The sequence below is a fragment of the Macrobrachium rosenbergii genome, chromosome 8 (genome assembly GCF_040412425.1).
Source record: "Macrobrachium rosenbergii isolate ZJJX-2024 chromosome 8, ASM4041242v1, whole genome shotgun sequence".
NCBI lineage: Eukaryota > Metazoa > Arthropoda > Malacostraca > Decapoda > Palaemonidae > Macrobrachium > Macrobrachium rosenbergii.
In genome coordinates this window covers 48,323,598-48,343,367 of record NC_089748.1, presented here as the reverse complement: position 1 = coordinate 48,343,367, position 19,770 = coordinate 48,323,598, and the positions used below count along the sequence as shown (strand labels likewise).

General features: G+C 34.1%; 1 protein-coding gene across 6 annotated transcripts in view; it reads right to left on the bottom strand.

Moving 5' to 3' along the window:
• CadN (Cadherin-N) overlaps positions 1 to 19,770 on the bottom strand; it is a 418,643-nt gene that overhangs the window by 5,063 nt on the left and 393,810 nt on the right. For 3 of the 6 annotated variants that reach the window (XM_067107733.1, XM_067107728.1, XM_067107729.1), the window contains 11 exons: positions 14,266 to 14,409; positions 13,964 to 14,079; positions 12,143 to 12,307; positions 9,905 to 10,042; positions 8,768 to 8,914; positions 7,734 to 8,007; positions 4,632 to 6,904; positions 3,569 to 4,481; positions 3,184 to 3,373; positions 1,435 to 1,676; positions 3 to 212 (listed from right to left, as the gene is read on the bottom strand). In XM_067107733.1, the coding sequence (XP_066963834.1) occupies positions 3 to 212; positions 1,435 to 1,676; positions 3,184 to 3,373; positions 3,569 to 4,481; positions 4,632 to 6,904; positions 7,734 to 8,007; positions 8,768 to 8,914; positions 9,905 to 10,042; positions 12,143 to 12,307; positions 13,964 to 14,079; positions 14,266 to 14,409 (4,812 nt within the window). Of the gene's footprint in view, positions 1 to 2; positions 213 to 1,434; positions 1,677 to 2,214; positions 2,451 to 3,183; positions 3,374 to 3,568; positions 4,482 to 4,631; positions 6,905 to 7,733; positions 8,008 to 8,767; positions 8,915 to 9,904; positions 10,043 to 12,142; positions 12,308 to 12,929; positions 13,095 to 13,963; positions 14,080 to 14,265; positions 14,410 to 19,770 lie in introns of all 6 variants that reach the window. The other 3 variants (XM_067107732.1, XM_067107730.1, XM_067107731.1) reach the window with 3 other exon arrangements.

Here is a 19,770-nt window from a genome sequence, read left to right as displayed (position 1 = left end):
ACATGGCATCTTGCCCAGCAGAGGTCCACCATTGCCAATAGCAGGACCCACAGGAATCTGAAGTGGAGTTATGTCGAATGCAGTCATGTCATCTTCTCCGCCACCTTCATCATCATAGTTAATGATGTTTTCGCGCACATCATCATAAGGATCTGCTTTTGGGAAGTGGCGCTCTTTTTGTCGATTGTACACCACAAATATTAACACCAAAACTAAAATGAAAAGAGACACTCATTAGTATACAGCATTATTAGCAAAATGAGAATGATTCTTGAAAATTTTAAGATCTATAACAACATGAATACTTTACTGCTGACTTAGTTTCCTGTTACGTGTTCTTTAAGCATCCGTAAAACGAGACAAAAAATTGAAGTTATTTACCTCTTAATACTGCCAGTCATCAGAGCAATGTTTTCGTTAACATGAAGTTATTTTGGTTACAAATGATGTCTATAAACTGAAATTTATCATTATATAGTCTGCCATGGTTTTACTAAAAAATCTCTACAATGAGATGGTAAATGATTGTAAAGTGACTGACTGAGGTGAACACAAATAAATGCAAGGTGAAGACTAAATACAGTCCAGGCAACTTAATAATATAAGCACTGGATACTACAATTACTAAAACCTACCATAAAACACAATACAAAAATGTGAGTTATGGGAACCAGATGTTACACAAAGAACATAACCCTGTCACACACAGAATCACAACTAACATAGTTTTATCAGTGTTCTATCGCATCTAGACATGTATTACTTTGTGAGATGAATTGTAATATTAATTTTTACTTTCATTTGCTTTCTTAACACTAAGCAATAAGACCTGATAAACTCAAAAGGAAGCTTGATGATTTTTTTAGCCATCAACAGCAGAGGAGCCTTTTATCATCATAAAGCGGTTAAACCTGGCCACTGATTTCACATTTCTTGAGGCTAAATGGGAAACCAAGAATGATTCCCTTTCCAAATTGTAGGATGACAAAGTCTGTTGCAGCATAAAGGATGAAAAGCAAATGACTGAAAATTATGTAGTTGAGGCTGAAGGAACTTTGTGAATAACCTTCAGTATATCCTACTGCAGTATGACACGCAAGGCATAGTGTATGTGGTTGCCCCTTACTGGGAACAAAGGTCTTATGCAGTACAAATTATTAATCACGTGAATTTATAAAAGTTTTGTATGCAAATATGCACCTTAATTAAATGCTCTATCCACAAAAGAATATTAAATTTCCTTAAGTTATAATTGTACTGTCTCTGTGATACAGGTATTTCAAATTCTCTTAAATGCACAGCCAAAAATTTTAAACAGTAACTTTGTAATTACTGTTTCGCGCACACACACACACACACACACTATCTCTAAAGATTGAAAAATTACATTACTTTCACACAGGCATACACTCCAAAATAAAAATAAGAACTTACTTAACAAAACTAAAATACAGATGACTATAGCAACAACAAAGTCAGTGGAGGGTTTAAGAACAGTTTCCTCCAGTAACAAATCACAATTTTTTCCTGAGTAGCTTCCAACACAGTCACATGCATAGCCGCCCATATCAGGCTCTAGGTCTCTGCAGATACCCCCTTGATGGCATGGTTGCCACAGCTCACACTCATTAATGTTGAGACAGTCATCATGATGGAGAATGGATCCCTCTGGGCAGCTGAGGAATGAAAAAAGGAGCAAAGGAATGCTTAACTGTGCTTAACTGTATTAAAGTTGCAAGCAATATCTTTAAAAATAATCAAACGGTTTCATTCTCCTGCTGCTCCTGTGATGGCTGGAAAAATAAAAGATAAAGAAAAGGAAAATGTGTCACATGCACTTATTAAACTTACCTCTAATTAACTGACGACACAAGCTTCTGTCATAGTTTTCCAACGAATGGTGCTGCTATCTTTTGATACTTGATCATGCCTACTTTTAAAGAATGTTTGATAAGAATTATTACATAACTAAGGAAACGTTTCAGAGAGAGAAATGAAGAAAACCAAACCTCTTACCAAGTGCAACATCCTCATCATACTATTACTGAAAATGGCTTCTTTACAAAACCTTGGTTACCAAAGGTACATACCTTCAAAACCACAATGTGAAATGCACCAAAGATAAAATGTACTCTAACTGCTAAATCTCCTGTAGCAACGTGCAAAGTATGTAGGGGTTTCAACAGCAACACTAAAACATGTTACTGAACTTACCCAAGATAATAAGCAAACACACTAGAATAGCTGCAAGTGCTCCAAGACTAAGACGAACAGTTCTACCCTCCTGCAACAATTCACAGTTTTTGCCATAGTATCCTCGTGGACAATCGCATATATAAGAGGGCTCTTGGTTGTGACAAGTGCCACCATTACGACAAGGATCGTTCAAGCACTCATCCTGATCCACACATTCTTGCTGATCTTTGGACAAAATAGTTCCATCCTCACAACTAAAATTATGTCGAAACAACAAAAACAAACATGCAAAAAGTGAAGATCAAAGAGTGAAAAAGGCCATGAAACAGAGATGGGTAACATAAAATGTGCATTAACATTTTGATACAATCATTGTTACCAGTTCCACGAAATAGCAGCAGAGTCAGCAAGGGGAGAATACAATATTAGTTTCTTTACAAGCTTACAAACTTCCAAACACAACAATAACCATACACAAAGCCAAAATGGTTATTCTGGCTTATGCAAAGGTCAAAGTCCCCAAGAAAATGAAGATCATGATTATCTATATTCTGTATTACAATAATAGAAATTGAAAAACATTTTAAAGGTACTCTGAACATAATGGTAGTTATATACCAATCAGTGGATAACAATTTTCAGTTCAAACAGTTTCAATAATCAGATTATTAACATAAAATGTGGTCAAATGAAAAAATATGTAGCATGTACATTAATGAATTTTTAATTTTCAACCTGGGTCTTATTTTGGGTTCTTAAATGCAACACAAAAAAAAAGGTGAATAATGAATGAAAAATCATTACAAGAACACATAAGATCTAAAATTTTTTCCAGTGTGTACCAGCTTTATAAAGTAAATATTTACAATTTCAGTATTAACCAAATATAACGTTTTTTTACAAAAACAGAAGCTGAAAATAGTTACACACCCTACTTAAGCTAAAACAACATTAAACATTGAAACTACCGAAAAGACAAAAGCTTACCCGCATTCGTGTCTCATCCATAAATCTTTGCAGGTGAATGGTGCTAGGCAGGTCACATTGACGCACTGGTCCTGGGAAATACAATTCTTGACCAAGTTGCGGAACATAGTGGCCTGTCCCCACTGGGTGCCATTAAGGCCAGGGGGAAGGGGCAAATGTTTACCTTCAAGCCTGATGTCATCCAAGCAACCTGAAAATTAATGTACTGTATAGATACTCTATTACAGATGAAAATCTTTACACTTTATAAAAGTGATTTTGTATTCAAGTGTCTAATAGCAGTCAAGCTCTTGGAGCAGTTCTCTCTGGGGAGACTACAAGAATATATTTTAAATATAACTGCATCTGTCTGATACAAGCTATAACCAAAACCAATCTTTCTTACCTAATTTATAATCATTATAAACTTCAAAGGTTCTGATGCCAGTGTACTCTGCCTTGCCTCCAGCATATACACCTTCTTGCTTATCAACATCCATCAGCATATGACCTGAGAAAGTCATAGTTTCATTGTAGCGACGACCTTCACCACCATCTAGCATGATGTTTGCAGTAGAGCCATGACGTTCAACTACAACAGAGTGCCAAATGCCATCATTAACAGCTACAGCTGAGAGCCACAGATCATGTTCTTCTGTTCGCAGACTATTCAAGTTGAAACGGAATCTCAACCGACCATCCTTGATTTCAAGGATGCCATACTCCCTGTTGTGCTGGTCAGAGATACGGAAAAGTTCACCATACTCTTGCCACGTACGGAACCTTAGTTGAATTTCTGTGCTAAATGAATTAGGCTTGAAAGACAATGCATACTTGACATATGATTGAGTTTCAAAGTATGAAGAATTTGTGGGTTCTTCACAGGTTGGGCCAGTCCACCCTGGCTTACACTTACAGACAGGAGCTGTAAGAGAACCTGAGCATATTCCATTTGGTCCACAAGTTGGAATAATAGAATTGCTTCTGCATGCTTCATCAAGCTGTGGACAAAACATCTGAGTGTTTCTATAAAGACCTGGACTTGCCAAATCATATAACTCACTGTTTACCATTAAATTCCTGATACAACCACTGAATGGTCTACCATGAGGAACATGTGCCCATTTGTATAAGCTGGGGTCAGGTTGTTCATGCGCTAAACCACCCAGCTGTAATGGGGCATTTACATTAAGATACTCATTGAAAGGTGGTATAGTTCCCTTGGCCTGGCATCCTGATGAATCGAAGATGGGCTCACTACCATCCTCTGGCTCTTGAACTTCTGCTGCTACACAGTTGTCTACATCAATTCTTACATTCTGAAAGATAAAAAATTGTTTTTATACCAAGTCAAAATATCACCAGTTATGGAGTACTGAAATTTTTATCTACACTAATTTCTAAAAAAAATACATTGTAAGAAAGATGTAAGAATTTCATTTTAGAAAATTAGCAGAAACAATAATTACCTCAGTATCCCAGAAGATATCTACTCTGTGCCAGGTGCCATCATTTAGATGATTCTTAGTGTTGACTCTCAGTTGTAAAGTACCAGATCCAAAGTCCACCAGTAACCTTGGTCTTCCTTTTTCCAGCTCCAGTGCTATAAAATCAGAGACAATCATTTCATCTGTTTCAGGAGGAGTTATAGGACCATTATAGAAAAGAAGACCTTCAGGTCTTCTGGTGAGGAACTCCAAGCTGATATGGGAATTGTCACACATAGCCAATGGTTGGAACCAAGCAAAGCCATTTCCTCTGAATGTCCTAGTTAACATTTGACATCTTGGTCCATCATACCCCTCTGGACAAACGCATCGAATACCAGACTTTCCTTCTATGCATCGGCCACCATTATAACAAGGGTTTGGACGGCAAGATTCTTCAACAGAGAAGTTACGAGCTCCACAAGTACACTCTGGAATTACTTCTGTCCGTACACCAACTAAAGAAGTTTTATTTGCATTCACCATATAAGGCAAATTTGATATAACTAAGTGATTTGTACACGATCCTTCACATGCAACATTTTCATATAAACACTCATCTATGCCTACCATTGTAATGTTAATACCAATTTCTGCTTCAATTTCAGCACGATGTTGTAACACAAGACCATTAAGCTTAATTGGATGATAATACGGAGACCCGTGCGCTGAGAAACGAACATCTGTTACAGGAGGTCTTTCATTACGCAACTGGATACTAAAAACATCAACATTTTCAATACCGGTACCCACCAACCTAGCAATTTTTTCTCTAAACATGTCAGCTTTACTTCTAACCACACGTTGTGTCCTGTAATCCCATATTCTTATAAAATCTTCATCTGTCATATTTGCAATACGAATGGAACCTGAGTTCATAACAGCTATTTCTGGAATTTCTTTCACTGTCACAGTAACATTTGCTTCAACATCAGTTTGTGTGTGCTTTCTATCATACACATGGAACCGCAAGAAGTATGTACCCTCCCCGGTAGCTTGTCTCATTGTTATCATACCATCATCTTCATTCAGCTTGAAATTGGGATGTTCTTCAGTTGCCCAATTGAATTTCTTATCTGGTAAATCCCAATCATCTAAGTCATATACGTAGACTCTACCAATCTTAGTTTCTGGAGCTTGACCTTTATAATTATACACAAAGATATCTTTAGATCCTGGCTGCATCTTATTATCATTTTCATCCCCTATAATAATTGTTAATGTTGAAGTTCCTGTCATTTGAGGTGTGCCTGCATCCTTTATTACAATAGGTACATGATATTCTTTCTGTATTTCTCGGTCAAATGTCCTCAGAGAGGAAATCACTGCCATTCCATCACCATTTGCACCTTTAGGGATATGTTCAACCTTGAAAGATGCTCTTATTTCATCTGATGCTGTAGAATCCATTCGGAAATGGAAAGGTGGCCCATTGCCTTTGGAACGATCATCATCATCAGTAGCTAAAACTTCAACTATTTTTCTTGGAGACTGATTCTCAGGTAGCACTGGTCGATAATCCTTCAAAAACCTTGGAGCATTATCATTAATATCTTGAACAATCACGGTAAGTGTTGCTGTAGCTGTTTTGGCTGGCAACCCATCATCAATTGCTAAGATTTTGACAGAGTGACGAGGATTTTCCTCTCTGTCCAATGTTCTCTGGATCTTTACAGTTCCTGAACTGTCAATTGAAAACTGCCTTCGTCTATCAGATGCTCGGTCAATTGCATATGAAACTTTACTCTGACCACCTTGATCGGGATCTGTTGCTTTGAAAGTTTCTAAACTCTTCCCAATTTCAGCATTTTCAAAAACAGGAACCTCAATGTTAGGCTTCAAAAACTGTGGTTTATTATCGTTAATGTCTCTGAGTTCAACTTTCACCCAAGAATATGCAACGTGATACTTCTCAGCATCATTGTCTTCTCCCTTATCATTGACCTGGATCTTGAATCTGAAACCACTACGTTGCATTGGATCCTCATAATCAAGAGGCTGGACAATCTTAAGAGATCCTGTGCCATCATTATTTCTGACCATAGTGAATTTGTCAGCACCAAAACCTGATGATTCTATAACTTTATAGTGGAATTTGTTAGTTTCATCTTCATCATGTACAGTAACAGTCAAAATAGCTTGGTCAGGAAGAAGGGCCCCTTCTGTTTCATCCACCTCAGTTACCCATTCTTCTTTGGTAAATCTTGGAGGCATGTCATTGATGTCTCTCACCCGAATGCTTGCTGTCCCAGTCCCTAGAAAAATGAAACAAATATTAGTGCTAAATTGCAAAAAAATATTTAAAATGTAAACTACAAGTAATATATCTGTTTGTCCAGCATCACATTTGTCAAATTAGGTTCATTTCTAGATACTGTACTGATATTATTCAGATAAAAAGTTTTGTAACAAAATCAATGATCAAAAGAAGGGATTTTAGTTTTAACATACTAGGACTTTCAGCTAATATGCTTCAAAGTAATTACTGTACAAATAACAGTATGCCTTTCAATTAAGAAATTTTTTACAAATATCTTTTAGTTTTGAACAGAGACAATATTTATTTCCCCTATTTATTTACTAATATTCTGTACTTTATTTAATTCTAAGTAATGTATACAGTTTCTCTTCTGAGCCCTTAAACAATAGCAATCAATTACCCTGGAATATAATAATTTGTTGCTTTACAGTTACTGACATGAATCATGTACGGCAGGCAGGGTTACAATAGATGAATAAGTGCTGTATATGGATACACTTTTTTCTTGTGTTTTCAGTACTGTATACAGGGGGATAAGCACAGATTAAGTACAGTACTGGATATGCATGTTTATACCCTATATTACATACATTCTATGCTTAATTTGAAAACAAGTGGAATTTCAGAAAATCATTGGGGTCGTGGAAACAATCACCCCTGCTTAAAAGTCAAGGCTTAACTGTACTGTAATATAACTTATCAAGAATAACAACTCACAAAAAAATTCTTGCCAGTAAGAATATAGATTAAAAAAGTATATACACAATTAAAATAGGCAAAAATAAGTATGAACACTGAAAAGATATTGGTGAAGTTAAACTTACCTTTTAACCCGCCACCGTCCACAGCTACAACTTGAATGGAATAATCTGGAGTCTTTTCCCTATCCAAACAACACACAGCAGTTTTGATGACACCGGTTTCTGGCTCAATTTCAAAGATAGGCGTAGCCATGTTTTCATCAATGACATTCTTTTCAATTGAATATGTCAACTTTGCATTTGTACCTTCATTTGGATCATCATAATCTTCAGCTGTCATTGTCATGACTACCATTCCCTGGGTTCCATTTTCAGTCACATTTCCATAATACACCATCTGAAAGAGCAATCATTATGCACTTGAAATTATTTCCATAGGATTAAATAAAATTAAATATAAACAGTAGCCTTTTTAGGCTTGGAGAATAAAAACTTAATTATGTATTGAAAACAGTGACAGGGATGGTGGTTCCGCTGTCCACCAAACATATACTAAGTAAAATTAAGGAAATAGGAATGTACTGTACTTCTAAAATATCATGAAAAGAGCAGTTTTTTAATAATAAAAAAAAAGTTTTTAAAGTGACCAAATTTAAAGCAACTTGACTGACGAACTAGTTAAAACATGGTCATAGATAAAGGGCATACATTTTTAATGACAAGCCTAACAACAAACCTGAAGTCTGTGCTTAAAGAAATGAGCAAGAAAGGGTATAACTGCTTTAACTTGAAGGCTGACAGATGCATTACTTGGTTATATTAAACAATACTCCTATACAAAACCAAAGCCAAAATTTCTTAAAGTCAATGGAGCATGGAGTAAAAGAAAAACTAAAACTCTCCAAAGACTTTTCCAATTAACAGTAAAAATAGAAGAAAAAACTTTCCCAACAAATTCTTAAGTGGTAGTGAGAATAGACGTAAAAAAAAGTAGACTCTTTAAAATGACATAAGAAAGTAGTAGTACAATAAAAGCAGAGACTATGATGGATTGCAATGTCTAATGAGTCTATCATTTGATATGTACAAAATTACTCTTCCTTAATAATGGCCGCTGTAAGTACTTGAATGAAGAATGAAACTAAATTTATGTTTACCTGTGGGAATACTGGAGCATTGTCATTAATATCCTTCAGATTAACCTGCACATCAGCATATCCTACTAGACCAGTGCCACCCTCATCTTGTGCAAATACTGTGAATCTCCAAGTGGGTCGTCCTTTGGGATGGTCTCTGTCCAGTGGCTGTAGAAAGAAAAACTCAATTTGGGACTCTGTTCACAGAAACATAAAGAACTTGAAGAAAGAAAACTATATCACCATTCCATATTTTCAACCTTAATGAATTTTGGGAAAATACAAAGGCTTTCAGTACATGTACTCCAAAGAAATAATATATTTTGTGAAGGACAAAACTTTACAAGGCTTTCCTGAAGAGGTTAGCATAGATGTGTTACAGTATAAACAAAAGCACTAACTCTTTAAAGCTTTACAAACATCTCAACATAATTTGCTTCTGATAAGGAATTTAAAACATACTGGTAACCAAATTTTATGAGACTCCTCTTGAGATGTTTCACTTCAAAACCTTGAAACATGGGAAACAGTTAAATCATTATAAGTGATAAAATCCAATTTTCTGAAACACAAATTTCAAAACTTGATATAAGAGGATTAATCAATTTGGCTCAATTCTCCACAGAATGCTAATAATTATGTATAAAGCTCAGAATATGAACACAAGCTTGCAACTCATTGTCAAGGGCAGTAACACATGTTTTTCAACTCACACTTAATATAAAGAAAATCTTACTGAAAATTATATTTATTCAATGTAAACAAGGTTACCTGAACTTGTTATCAATTTAGATCACAATCTGATTAATCACATGGAATAGAAACAGAGCCTCCTTATGTTAATGATGAAGCTTAAATATGACACAAAGTACTTAATAACTGAATTATACATTAACATGAGAGGAGAGAATACAAAAAAAATTCCATTATATGCAGAGTACAATTCACTATAATTTAAATACAAACTTTGATATGGTTGAGAGTTTGCTCATGTCAAACAGTGAATTGTCTTCCGTTTTAAAATTTATGGTTTACCATATTTGCTGCGAGCTTAAATTTCATTTGTGGGATTACACTGATTATGCAATAGTTGCTTCTAATCCAGTTATCAGAAAGCACTAGAAATATATCGCAAACTTTCTTTTTCAAAAGACATACCTTTTTGACAAATATTTCTCCTGATGTTCTATTGACTTCAAACTGTGACTGGTCTGGGCTTTCTTGGTAAATTCCTTGACCAGTAAGGAAATAGACAATGTCCTGCACACGATCTCTGTCACCGTCAGTTGCTGTAACCTGTTTCACGTAGGAAGATACAAACATGCATATTCGTAACAAGAATTATGGTAAAATGTATTAACTGACATGCTGCTTCTGTGCTTTTAAGTACCAATTGAAAAAATTATTGAATGAAAATAACCAGCTTAATACAGTATAGATAACAATTACGATATAATCACTGAACTTTTCACTCACATTTAACCTTCCTTAAAGCTGCTCAGCTATATGTTAGTTTTGGTGCAAATAATTTTTGTCATGCAACAGATCTGAACATCAAATGCACACTGTGAGCCTATTTCTTCCATGCTAAGGATGTGTATTATAAAATTTTTCAAAATAACTAACATTAACACATCAATTGCTATTAGTGATTCCAATGAGGTCATCAAGAACCGATTTCCATTGAATTAGGAGAAAGATAAATACAACATTTACCTATCTGAAAGCTTCCAAAAAAACCTGTCTGATAAAAACAACACATTTACAGTGGAACATGTGCAAACGTCACAGCACATCAAGATTTGGGAAAGGAAGACACCTACGGAAAATTCGATCTTACCATTTTATAACTGTAAGCTGAATAGTATACAAGATACATTAACTGCAAATCCCTTGAGACCTCAATATCATCACTACTAAATCTTGCTTCTAATAAAAAAAAAACACTGTTATTAAGGCAGCTTTAATACTTCAAATATGTGTAGTGCAAAAAAAAAAAAATGACCAATGAATGTTATGGCATTAACAAAAAGAGTGGACACCAAATAATCCCAAGACTATTCTCCCCATTTATCTTAGCATTTAGTTCAAGTACTATACAATAAAATGTTCAAAGTTTATATGGAAACATAAAATCTTGATTTTAAGCTCTGTAAAACAACAATATTTCAATAAAATGAACTAAACTGAAAATGATCCATACCATTTAAGCTGAAGTGATTAAGGAAATAAAATAAAAGAAATAATACTAAATTAGTCCAGTCCACCTTATGAGAATATACCTTGTATATATTTTTCAAATTCTGTTAATAGTTTAAATGCATTCAGAAAATATCCCCTTTCCTAACAGACAGCATAGCTGTGTTATTTCTTTTATAAAATAAGAATTCAAAGACCTTGAAATACTAACAAAATTTCCAACTGTCTTATTTCAACAAAAGGGAGTTATACTGTATTGTAAAATAGCCAGTAAGTACCCTTATGAATAAGAAATTTTTACTACTGTATTCCTTTTGCTAACTGCTTTGAAAACAAAATCATCATCTTTATATGAACTTCGGAGTTTTCACGACATGCATGTTTTCTTCAACAACAGTTAACAAAACTGCCTTTCATTAACAAGTGTAATGACACACAAAACATCCTCCTGAGCTCTGGTTGGCATGCAATGCATATTAATCTTCTTATTCTAATGTGGAAGTATCGTCAAATGGAAAATAATAATTGAATAATTTGTTACACTGCCAAGACTGAAAACTGCATACTTTTTAATTAGGCATTAGTTTTGTATGACCATGCACATAAGCCAGGGCTTATCGAGAGGCGCACTTTGTTATATCATCTCCCTCTCACACCTTTTCTGTAAAAATACAACTTCACTGGATTTACTTTAAAAAATTTGAAAAAATGTAATGAATATATGTAAAATAAGATATGGTTAAAACAGGTCTCTTTGCTGTTCATAAGCTTAACCCATGATGCAATCACGTACATCAATAACCATCGAGTGATATTAAATTCAAACTCCAAAAAGCACATAGCAGTGGACTTACTTGCTTTATGATTTGACGATTTTATGAAACTTACTTTACTGAAGGACTGAAAAACCTATCCTGAAAATCATACTTATGCTTGAAGATTATCAAACACCACAAAGCACACAACCATGGTCATGAAAAACAATGAACTAAAATCTCCATGAGAAAACCAGCAGCACAGTACACTATCCCAGTCTAAATGACCAAATGGAGAAAGTTCCTGGTCTCCAATGGCTCTGGGGCTAATGCTCCTTCTGTCGCAAATAAGGGACAAGTTTGGACTCTGTTAGCATTTTCAGGTCTTTGGAAAAATATTTCAAAAGAAAACAATTTTATGTTCCTCTGTTTATCTGTCTACCTTGATCAGGGCAATAGGCAAACCATCATTGCGTTCTTCTTCAATTGTGGCCTCATAAATGGGACGATCAAATTCAGGTGGACGGTCATTGACGTCGTTGATAAAGATGCTAACTTGAGTGGTAGCTTCGTTGACACTATCGGTGGCCACTAGAGTTAGATTGTACTGAATAGCCAAACAAGGAACCGGCGAACAAACAAAAGAAAAAAAAACTGTAAATATGATACTCCATTGGCATGCTAACTGCCATGACAGAAAATGGATTGAATAAAAACCTGCTATCATCACATCTGCTGCACATGCATCTCACTGGAATAAAAAAAGATGGTAAAAATAATCTGAAAGTGCATCAGGGTTGTAAAAAAAAAAATAAAGGGATTCAGAGGCTTATTGCATGCACACTGAGGATATAGCAATATACATTTAATATACGAATATATAAATTTTGAAATCTAAAAGCCTTGGCTGATAACTGTGTTACAGTCGCGAGCATCACATATCAGGTGGAGGGGATTAAATAGCGAGGTGGGTGGATTGCTTTGGGACTTGGGGTGTAAGAAAAAAATAGAACAAATCAATATCACTTTCTTGTATCGAAATGATTCGTGTTTCTATCTAATCATTCCTGATTCTTGGGCAACATTGCACACAAAAGTGAGAGAGGGAGAGAGAGAGAGAGAGACTGTGACTAAATCTATCCACAGGTTACACAAAGTGATAAGTGCAGAAAGTGAAGAAACAACAAGCCAAGGACATGGAGAAGAAAGGCTCCTAAGGAAGCAGAGACCGTGAGGATATTTTTGGGCAGGCTGCGGTCGTCCTCCTCGGTGATCTGCGTCTCATACAAAGGCCGATCAAACATTGGTGGATTATCATTCACATCTTTAACATGAATGACAACTGTGGTGTGATTCTCGTTACGGTTGTCAGAGGCCACCAGTCTGAGTTCGTACTGGACAAACAAAAGTTTTATACAAGTTACTATTTCAGTGTGTACAAGATGGATATACTTCTGCTCTTGAAATGACAGTTGAAGAACACAGAAGAGAAAGTATAAATGTACTCAGCAACAAGACCAAAGAATAATACTATACACTAATGAAACTCGTTAACTTTTGCACACTTCAGAGTCACTATCTGTTAAAATATTAAAACTTAATATATGCATACTCTTTATACACACAAATAAAACATATCATAAAATAACAGTACTGTTTGTAAGCTACTGCATATAGAGTAGATCAGACATGTATGCATAATAATGTGTGCGAAGTATATGCATTAATACTAAAATAATGTTAATATCTATTAACATTAGAGTTTTGCACTTGAATTGCAAGTAAAATTATGTATATGATGTAACTAATTACCAACAAGTACCCTGCAAAAGTAAAACAGTTATAATTATGAACATTATACTGTAAGTGCCAGCTTCAAGCTGAGTTGAAAACGAAAGAATTTACTGCCATATATTTCACTCATAATGGTGTAAAAAATTAGTTAGTTTTACATTACATATATCACACCTATATTTTTATCTACTTAAATATCACAAACACATAATTTTATATATATATATATATATATATATATATATATATATATATATATATATATATATATATTAGTGTGTGTGAAAATAAAAGGTGCACGGCTAATGTCATGGAAAATTATTCAAAGAAAACACACGCCGTAAACTGAAGTATTCTGAAAGTTGATCCTTATTTAGAGCCACATTACTAACTTACTAAATGTACAGGGTAAAGATACCTTTCAAAAAATAAATAAATAAAAGACGAAAAGCTGTCAAGAGCAACTCACCCTTTTTCTAGTTTCGTAATCCAGAGGGCCAGCCACGTAAATAGCACCAGTCATGTTCTTCACGGCGAACGCACCGCCGATGTTACCGTTGGTGATTTCATAACGGATACGCGAAGCTGTGAACGTAAACATATGACAAATGAAGTGTCAAAAGCGTAACAACTTGCAGCAGCAAACATACCTCAAATAAAAAAGCAAAATAAACACAAATTGAGAGAGAGAGAGAGAGAGAGAGAGAGAGAGAGAGAGAGAGAGAGAGAGAGAGAGAGAGAGAGTTACGCAAGAAGAAGTTACTCCCTTACACTCATCGAGATCCTTGGCAGTCACGGTGAGGACGGTGTGCTGAATATCTTCGTTTTCATCTACCTCTGCCTCGTAGAGGTTCTTGTCGAAGAAGGGGGGGTTGTCGTTCTTGTCAGCAATGCCGATACGGATGAATTTCGTCACTGGAAAAGAAAGAACATGGCTAAAGTTAGTTAGCATTCACATAGACAAAGTTTATGTTTTTACGAATGCGTGGAAACTCATAATGGATTAATATACAGTACTCTAACACAGTTCGAAACTCACTAAGTCAGAATTGTAAATTTAAATGCGTCAACATCGTAAAAACATCATGTAAAAACAAAGTATAAACAAAAGCAGTTTCTCGAGATTTTGTCATTCAAAAACCTTATCACTGAAACAAGCAATTTTATTATACGATATACACATGAGAGCTTTCAACCTCAAGTACACAAAGGTGTTTCAGTGATTCTTGTACACAGCACTATCGGAGCAATTTAACTTTAAAAAAAGTACGATTTACAATCGTGCCAGCACACTTTTGAGAGGATCGAATCGCACCTAACAAAATGAAATATCGCCAAAGCAAAACTTCCATCGGAATCTCAGCACAGATGCAATATGGATATGCAGAACCAATAACTCCTGCAAACTGTCCGCAGAAACAGGAATAGTTTTCCATTTTCCTTTAGGTTTTTAAGATTGGATGAGTCACAACAGAGTAAAACACTAGGCTGAGAGAATGTGGGAGGAATTGGTCTCTAAAGGAGTAAGGCTTTTTCATGAAATGCTACTTAGTAGATTTATATGCAATACATGAGTCATCTACAAGCGTCAAGAGTATGTTTGTGAGTGTTACTTGCTGGTTTGTGTATTTGAAGAAAAATCCATTGTTGGTTTGTGTATTTGAAGAAAAATCCGTTTTGGACAGACATATAGGGATTTACCTTAAAACAGAAATTAGGTTCACACACACATCACAGCACCTTTACTATATCTGCACGAACAGAAGCAGTTCATTTATCTAAGTGAAAAGTGTCGACACTTCAAAAGAATCTATATACTTTCACATAACTATGCGATTTCATTAGTATGACAGCTTCTGCTATTTTTCAAAATCCCCAGTTGACACAAGGAAATGTTAACGTATAGCCTTTGCAAACATCATAACATTTACAAGTGATGAAATATCTTTGGCAGCGCTGTAAAACCGGAGATAACATTCGTGTTAACTGTGCAGTAAAACATCCTGAGAACACGAATCGATAAAAGAAAATGGCAATAATTACCAGTGAAGCATAGAAAACGAGAAACCATTTCAGGGAATCGAGTAACAAAATTTATTTTAGCAACAGCAGAAAGTCAAATTCATTTCGACGAGAGGAGAATGCTGTCAGTACATAACAAATATCTACAGCATGTAATATTAGCTTGATGAGTTTCATTTTTATCATATAACTACGAAAAAGATTTAGATAAGAATACAATGAATTGAACTGAATTATACAGTATGTGTGTATATATATATATATATATATATATATATATATATATATATATTCACATGTAATTTAATTCAATTCATTGTATAATATATACAATATATATGTGTATCTATATATAATACATGTGTATATATTATACACATGTATTATATATATATATATATATATATATATATATATATATAATATATATATATATATATAATATATATATATATATATATATATATATATATATATATATATATATATATATATATATAATCGTGTGTGAGAGAGAGAAAGATATCCACGTGCTTCAGTTTTAATTAACATCTCTCAAAAGTTATAACTACAATAATACTCATTTCGGCCATTTCAAATTAATGTTTGCTAGATTCGAATAAAAATTAATTTGAACGACACTATTACGTTTTTTTGGGGAACAATCTACGAATACTAGTTTTTCGGAAACATGAACAGAATTAGGTTATCAGTCGCTCTTGCGCTACGATGCCGGAGAGGAGGGTAAATATGTATGACTTTTACTCGCAATGGTATGATGTTTGCCCAAGGTCACTGACAAAATTCTGGACCAAATGCTGCCATTCGTTTCATGGTGAAAATGAGAAAATTTCTAATTCCAAAGGAAAAAGAAAAGGTTGTAACATTATCATGTCTATATACAGTATATATATATATATATATATATATATATATATATATATATATATATATATATATATATATATATATATATATATATATATAAACCTCGTAATGACCGATGTATGTATATATATATATATATATATATATATATATATATATATATATATATATATAGTCATTAAGCTACAAATGTTAATATCCAATTCATGCTACCTTGGGAATATCCCCGAAGGGGAATTTTTTAAGTGATAAATAGATCAGTGCTGAAGAGTCTCACACACTCGACACAGTACCGTCGACTGGAGTCGTTGGATATTAAACAACATTTGTAGCTTAATGATTGTATATAAATCAAGGTGTGATAAAAATTTCATATATATATTACATATATATACAGTATATAAAAATATAAACACACACACACACTGAATAAATATAAAACTGAATAAACCACAAAATCATTATATTACTCTTCATTACACTAGTTTAAAAAAACATACACACACAAAAATGAACAACAAATATATGTGGGAAATCCACATACATTTTCGGAGCGTCACGCTCCGTCTTCAGTGTTCTCTAATTTTTTATTTTTTTTTTTTTTTAACTTCCACACTGATCTGCCATCAGCACTCAAGTGCTACAAACCAAACTCGCAATAATTAAATTATCAAAAGCACATCAAAATAATGAGACTGAACTCATATTGCGTACCTCAATACAGGGTAACACCGTGTACGTAAACACATATTATTATTATAATTATTATTATTATTATTATTCAGAAGATGAACCCAATTCACGTAGAGCAAGCCCACTAGGGCTACTGACTTGAAATCCAAGCTTCCAAAGAATATGGTGTTCATTAAGAAGTGACAGAACGCAACGGGAAAATTAGTTGTTAGAAAAAGATAAAATAGCATAAGCATGGCGGATGTCTATTTCAGGCAATTTAAGAACAACATTCATAACTAAAGGGCAATCCATCATCCGCGGAGCATATAAATTTCGTGCATCTAATAAAAATACGAGTTGTAATGAAACTCGGGAAAATTTCGATGAAAATAACGGCCAATATTGCTGCAGCTATGAATAATGGTCGAGACAACAGCAGAAATAACAAAATAATAATGAAAATCTACTGTAATTATGCCATTGCAGTCGTAATGCTGATCTCATCATCGTTGTAATTATAATAACAATAATCAACAGCTAATATTCCACAGTCCTTGCAATAATGTCGGCATTAATTCAGAATACCTGGTCCAATAATAATGAAATTATTATTATTATTATCATTATTATTATGTATATTCCTTGCAATAATGGCATAAATTCAGAAAACCAGGTCCAATAATAATAAAATTATTATCATCATCACCATTACTATTAATGTTATCATTATTATTATTGTTATATGTATATTCCTCGCAATAATGTCGGCATTAATTCAGAATACCTGGTCCAATAATAATGAAATTATGATTATTATTATTATTATTATTAAGAAGATGAACTCTATTCATATGGAACAAGCCCAGAGGGGCCTCTGACTTTACATTCAGAATTCCTGAGAATGTGATGTTCATTAAAAGGAACTAACAGAGGGTAATAGGATGCACAGAAAGAAGACATCAGTTAATAATAATAATAATAATAATAATAATAATAATAATAATAATAATAATAACAACAACAACAATCCAGTAACAATATAACAATATGGGGACTCATCACAATAACAACAATAACTTTATTAACATTTCCACCAACATCATGGTGTGTTTCCGGATAATATTGCGAAAACTATTGATGAAGGGCATTCATCAATATTGATTTGTATTAATTTTAGAGCACGAGGGGCATAATTGAGCTCAAAACAATGGCAGCTTCCAAAACAATTAGCCTCGAATGATGTTACAGTAATGATTGACTTCCTATTTGAAAATTTCACGTTAGGCCCTGCAGAAAATTCTTGATTCATTGGCATGTATTACATACGCGAATACTTGCAAAAAAACTAAAAATTGTACACTGTTCTTTTTATTTGTAATAATTGACTCTGGTAATTTTAAATGTCTGATACTATAATTTCTAATTCATTTGCATGTATAACATACGTGAACACTTGATAAGACTATGAACTGATGTTCTTTTAGTTTTCTGTACTGTACAAAAAAAACTATTGTGCCGGCTTTGTCTGTCCGGCTACACTTTTATCTGTCCGCCCTCCGATCTTAAAAACCACTGAGGCTAGCGGACTTCAAATTGGTATGGTGATCATCCACCCTCCCATCATCAAACATACCAAATTACAGCCCTCTATCCTCGGTAGTTTTTATTTTATTTAAGGTTAAAGTTAGCCAGGATCGTGCTTCTGGCAACGATATAGGACAGGCCACTACCCGGCCGTAGTTAAAGTTTCATGGGCCGCGGCTCATACAGCATCATATCGAGACCACCGAAAGATGGGTCTATTTTCGGTGGCCTTGATTGTATGCTGTAGCGGCTGTGCAGAAAACTCAATTGCGCCAAGAAACTTCGGCGTATTTTTTGCTTTTTTTTTTTTTGTAATACCTGACTTTGGAAATTTTAAACGTCTGATATTGTACAAAATTTCTAACTCATTAGCATGTACCACATACGTGAAAAATTGAAAATAATTATGCATTACTGCTCTCTCTTTTTTTTCAATAACTGACTTTGAAAATTCTATAAGTCAAATACTGCACAACACTCTAATTCATCAGCATATATAACACAGGTGAACACTCGATAAAACCATGAATTACTGTACGTTTTTTTGTAATAAAATACTGATAGGAGTATATTGCGTACTGTTCTAATACTAAATTATATAATATATTAGGTAATCATCTATTTATTTTCCGTAATGAAATAAGTAAAGTAAATTATATACAATTCTAATTCTAAATTATACATCACGTAATCATATTGCTAAAATTTCCTGGCAATGCTTTGAAAACCCTGGTAATAATTACACAACTCATTGAAAAGAAATGTGGCAGTGTCTATATAAAATAATAAAAAGGACTCCAATACTGCTTTATAGAAAACCGAACCTTAAAAATCTACAACAAACAACAACAAAATAAAAAAAAAAGCATTGCATCCACTATCATTCTTTACCTTTCATCACATATTCATGAACAGAGTTGTAAAGGTGGAAAAATAATAATAATAAAATATAAATAGTTCGATAGGATGGCCTACAAAGCGAGCAGACAATGCGGGAGGAAGGTAAAAGAAAAAAAAAAAAAAAAGGCAAATTCATAACCTTTTTATGGTCTCGAGCAAGATTTATTCTCTGGGGTATGAAGGAACGATCGCTCTTCCAGCGCAAGA